General features: G+C 41.5%; 1 protein-coding gene across 1 annotated transcript; it reads left to right on the forward strand.

Moving 5' to 3' along the window:
- Positions 1 to 1,990: 1,990 nt before the first annotated feature.
- LOC126043692 (olfactory receptor 1020-like) lies at positions 1,991 to 2,973 on the forward strand. The gene is given in 2 exon segments (XM_049812478.1): positions 1,991 to 2,944; positions 2,947 to 2,973. Coding segments are annotated over 2 exon segments (981 nt in total).
- The last annotated feature ends 3,027 nt before the right edge of the window (positions 2,974 to 6,000 follow it).

Below are 6,000 nucleotides of genomic sequence, written 5' to 3' on the forward strand. Positions count from 1 at the left end.
TTTTTTAATGAGAACATCAAGATCTTAAAGAAACTAAAGAAGGATACAAAACCTTGAGAAGTGAAAGATTTTTTTAATTGGATTTCAATGTTCCTGTGGCTTCAGGTAAAAAACAGTGTTGGTCTGAAATGTTTGTTGATTGACACAGAAACGGGACACACTTCCAACATTTTCCATTGTCTGATGTTGGCAATTTGGCTAAAAATTGGGGGTTTGAATGAGTAAAAGCTTAAAAGAAAATTTCAAATTAGATCTGTGGAAAGAAATGTCTTACCAAGTTTTGCTATCACAAGTGACCCAGATGTAAGTTATTGGATGGGTGGCCTTATATGGCCTTTACTGCTATAGTGGCTGGTTACCTCTCTATAGCACCTAAATGTTGTGAGCAACATCAAAAAAAGAAGTGCAGTCTGCATGTCAGAAGCTGACTTCTGAGCTAGTATCTAAACTCCTTCTATTGTCAGTGGAAAGAAATAAATAATTTCCTTAGATGATTTAGCTCATATGGAGTAGATACATAAAACATGTTGGATGGATTACAGTCCAAAACACTTCTCTCTGTAGACTATAAGAGGAATCTGAGGTGAGTGCCTTAGGTGCAGCTGTTCGAAGTTAGGTGACATTAATACCGCTGGAGATGGTTCATATAGATGCTGCTAAATTGGAGTGCTAGATTTAGGAAGACAATGAGCTGGAAAAAAAACCCCACCAAGGTTGTATTTGTAATAGAGGATTGTAATGGAGGATTTGTAGTAGATGATTTGTAATAGAGGATGTTTTACACAAGAGGATGTGTTTAGGGAACCACAGGGCTGAAGTTTGTCCTTCCCAGTCTGTGAAGGGTCATGGTTGGAATTTGTGTTGCCAGGTGCATGGGCTTGAAAAATGCACCCCATTAATGAATTGCCAATACCTCCCCCAACTCCATGCGCATCTGGATAAAACTAGAGCTGTCAAGAAGACTCTATACAGAAGGAAAAAGAAGTAGATTTTGTGTTCACTTCCTTTGCCATCTTAACCACAGTATTGTGTCTAGTTTTGGCCACTGAATTTTTGGGGGAGGGTAGGTATTTTTTGTACTAAACAAATCCAGAAAGATCAGCCAAAGCCTCAGGAGTTTTGGCAAACGGCATTTGTAAGGAAATCTAGAGAATGAGGTGATTCAGTACACATGAGAGGAAAAAAAAAAGAGCATTATGACAAGCAGTAGGATTTATCTAAACTGTATTCTTCTGGTTAAGGGTCTGGCAACTAAATTATCTCTGACTTCTTAGTGACAAGAAATAGGTATTTTCACAAGATGACTCAGTCTGTTTTAGGGTGAATTAAACTCCTTAAATCTGGAATCCTTCATTCTACCCATTGATAAGACTGAAGGGTGAGACAACTGGAAGGTGCTTTTGTGTGTGTTTGGGGTTTTTTTGGCAGCGCGAACGTATGCTGACAATGATATAGGTGTTCTTCATACGTATTTTCATTGGTGGAAGCTGGATTCTTTTTCAGCCTCCTTCAAATAAGAAAAAAATGTCTGCATTAACGGTCGTGCTACATATGTATATATAGTGTGTATATATATTATGCATCAATACATATTAGCAATGGAAATATGGCTATGTTACTACTGGAGCAATCAGACCAAATACTTCTTTTTTTCACCACAGAAAGGAATACAGCAAAACTTCTGATGGCACCTAATGAAAGAAGTTGACTTTTAATTTGCTTGCACAGACTGGAAACATGTTAGAAAGTACACTTGTGCCAGATAAGAAGCACAGGTATTACCTCGGTTTAAAGTGCTCTTAGTATGTGGAGTCATAAGTAATGTGACTCTTGGTATGTGAGAAATCTTTATGGAAATCAGATAACAGGTCTAATAATCCAAAGACTTTTTGCTTCTCTGTTCTGTGAAGAAACTTTCATTATTTGAGTCTTAACTGTCAAGGTCTTCATTGGTGCTAACATTTCCTGTTTTATCTCTAGTACAAAAGTTATGATAAAGCAAGAGTGGAAAAACAAAACGGTTGTCACAGGGTTCATCCTCCTGGGATTTGGGAATCGCCCTGAACTGGATTCTCTTCTCTTCCTGATGTTTCTGTCAATCTACGTTGTGACCATAACTGGAAACACCTTCATCATCGTGCTGATGGTGGCTAATCGGCACCTTCACACCCCAATGTACTTCTTCCTGGGCAACTTGGCCTGCTTGGAAATCTGCTACAGCTCAAATATCTTGCCAAAAATGTTGCTTAGTTATCTGGGTGGAGACAGAAGTATTTCAGTCAACAGATGTTTTACACAATACTATTTCTTTGGTTGCTTGGCAGCTGCAGAGTGCTATCTCCTCGCAGTGATGTCCTATGATCGGTACCTAGCAGTCTGCAAACCTCTGCACTACCCATCGTGTATGAACGGCAAGCTCTGTCTCCAGCTGGGTGCTGCATCTTGGATAAGTGGCTTTCTGTCTAATTCTATACTAACATTCCTGATCTCAGATTTAGATTTCTGTGGGCCTAATGAAATTGAACATTTTTTCTGTGACTCATTCCCGATAATAAAACTCTCCTGTAGTGACACTCATGTGGTGGGACTTGTCACTTCTGTTGTGGCGGGTGTGTGCTCACTGCCTCCATTTCTGTTGACCTTCTCATCCTATCTCTACATTATTATCACGGTCATGAGAATTCCTTCTGCCAGTGGGAGAAAAAAGGCCTTTTCCACTTGCTCCTCACATCTCATTGTGGTGATTCTTTTTTACTGGTCAATATTAACTGTTTATGTACTTCCTCATCATGATACCCAAATATCTCCAGTCTTCTCCGTTTTTTATACCATTCTCACTCCCTTGGTCAATCCTCTCATCTACAGTCTGAGAAACAAAGAAGTAAAGGAAGCTCTGCGAAAACAGACAAGTAAATTGCTGGCTTTCAGAGGGCTGCCTTCGGTTAAAAAAAGGGAGGTAACAATCCTCAATGAGTTACAGGTTTGGACACAATTATATGGCATGTGAATATAGTTAATTTGAATAAAGCTTGGAAATACATAGCTGTACATCTTAAAAATAAATAAACAGAGAAACAAAAGAGGTAAACAATCTTGCTATCAGTTGGGGGGTGGTATGGGGAAAGAACAAGAAAATGTAGTGAACACTGTAAAGTAAGCAAAATAAATCCGTGAATGTCATTGTATATGTATTATTCCACATGATATCTTCTTGCCTGCCCCCTTGCTTTCTTTTTTCTCACTACAGCTGAAATTCAGGTCAGAATAAGTTGAAACTCAATTTATAGTGGACAGACCATTTCTTTATTAATGTTGTGGATTACTATTAGTTTTTACGCCTATGGTGTAGATGTCTACATCCAAGATAGTCATCTGGACACCATTGATTGCAAATGAAGAGTGTGAGAAACATTGCTTGAATGTGGTTCATCTGGTCTATTTCAGACATCTGGTTTTGGTAATTGTTTTGATCCCATTTATCTTGATAGCAGCCTCTTACATTCAGATAATCCATACCATCCTCCAAATGCCATCTGCCAAAGGAAGACACAAAGCTTTTTTCACCTGCATTTCTCACCTGGTGTTGGTGACACTGTTCTACTGCACAACTGCCTTGATACATTTAAAGCCAAAGTCCAGTCTCTTGCCAAACAGCAGCAAAATGGTGGCTCTTTCTTACATAGTAGTAACTCCTATGCTAAATCCAATCATATATGGCTTACGAAAGAAAGTAAAGCATACTCTGAGAAAGATATCTGGGAGAAGACAATTCTTCAGCAAGGTGCCTCTGCCTAGATCGTCTCACTGATTTTCTGAAAATTGTTCACACTTGAAAGGTTAAAAATTAAAGAATTAATGCATTCCTCAAAGTCTGTAAAAGGTTTGGACATTTTAGCTTTTGTTGGAAAATACTGAGAAATGTACATAATCTGTATAATGAATAAATGAATACATTTAATGTCACTGTCCAAAATATTACAGAGACTACAGAAATAAGCCATAAAATCTGTGCATTAACTACAAAATATTTAAGCTTTTTTCCCTTCTTCTACATAATGGTTAGCTTTCAAGCCTGTCTAAAATAAATCATTGTCATAAGAACACATGACTCCAGCATAAATAAACCTAATTTGTAGCAAAATGCCAGCAAAGTCAGAAAAAAAATTGTGTGTATTTTCAGGACAAATACACAAATGGATTGCTGGCATATTGGTATAGCTCATCCCATGGTAATCAGTTCCTCCCACCAGAAAGTAAAGAGTAAGGAGAGAGATTCAGTTGACTGGATATGGGAATGGGATTCAGTTCAAGATTATGACACCCTGCTGTAAGTATCTATACGTAAGTCAGCACCTACATGCCCGTCAATGACAATCTAGTCAATACAATCAGCAGCATTTAAGGAGCAAACAACTGAGAGGAGCTTGCTTTGGCTGCTTGAACACAGATAACTAGTGTTACTGGAAATGTCCTACATCATCTTATTTTGGTTCCAGTGCAAAAAGGTTTCAGTTTCCCATAAGCCTGTGTTATATCTGCCAGCCCAAATGTAACAGATAACCCTGGGGACTGCAGGCAGCCAAAGATGTTTCAAGTCACACCTATATTGCAGCTTAGTCAAGGGATGTGTACAGTGGTGTACCCAAAAGACCTCCAGCTGCCATACCACAAGAGTGTCAGGAAACTGAGTCCAGGGTTGTCCTGGTTTCGGCTGGGACAGAGTTAATTTTCTTCCTAGTAGCTGGTATAATGCTATGTTTTGGGTTCAGTATGAGAAGAATGTTGATAACACTGATGTTTTCAGTTGTTGCTAAGTAGTGTTTAGACTAAGCCAAGAATTTTTCAGCTTCTCATGCCCAGACAGCAAGAAAGCTCGAGGGGCACAAGAACATCTCCAGCTGTTTGTGGGTGGTTAGGCAGCCCATGATGTCACAGAATCACAGAATGGTTGAGGTTGGAAGGGACCTCTGGAAGTCGTCTCGTCCAAACCCTCTGCTCAAGCAGGGCCACCTAAAACCAGTTGTCCAGGATCATGTACAGATGGCTTTCAAATATCTCCACGGTGATCGACAGGCTGTCAGAAGTGAGTGTTGCTATTTGCAACTCTTTGCGAGCCAGTACCAGGAAGAATTACTCAAGGACAGCTCAAAACTGTATCTTAGAGGTATAACTCCAGACCTATTCGTGCAGTATGGGAACATGGGTATGAAAGAAAACAGTATTTCAGGACGCAGCAGTGGAGTGATAAAACATGAGGCACCTCCAGAAAGACTTGCCTTAAAAAGGGCTCCTTGAGAAGGAGGATTTCCCTGGGCCATCAGGCTGTGCCATGGGAAAAACCCACCCACTACCTGTGGGAAGGCACTGCAGTGGGAGTGAAGGACTGCTGGTGGGTGGACACTTGGGCTAGAGATGTGAGTACATACCCATTTTCTGCATCATTGTCTCTGTGTTGCCTAGGCTCTTTCTAATGAGCCTGGCTTCAACAGTGTGAGGGAAAGGAGAGAAGGGAGTGCTAGGAAAAGCCCAAGATTGGTGTTTTGAGTTTGTGTGGTGGGGTTTTTGGTAGCAGGGGAGGGGCTGCAGGGGTGGCTCCTGTGGGAAAAGCTTCCCTGGCTCCAAGATGGACCCGTCTCTGACTAAGGCTGAGCCTATCAGTGACGGTGGTAGCGCCTCTGGGATAACATATTTAAGAGGGGAAGCCTGCAACGGGGACGAGAGTGGAATGTGAGAGAAACCACTGTGCAGACACCAAGGTCAGTGAAGGAAGGGGAGGAGGTGTGCCAGAGGAGAGGATGCCCCCGCAGCCCGTGGTGAGACGGCAGGCTGTCCCCCTACAGCCCATGGAGGTGATCAGGGGAGCAGATGTCCACCTGCAGCCCGTGGAGGACCTCACGCCAGGGAAGGTGGGTGCCCCAAAGATGGCCATGACTCCATGGGAAAGCCCACGCTGGAGCAGCCTGTGACTAAAGGTCGGCCTGTGAAAAGGACCCACGCCAG

This window comes from Accipiter gentilis, chromosome 10, assembly GCF_929443795.1.
Source record: "Accipiter gentilis chromosome 10, bAccGen1.1, whole genome shotgun sequence".
Lineage (NCBI taxonomy): Eukaryota > Metazoa > Chordata > Aves > Accipitriformes > Accipitridae > Astur > Astur gentilis.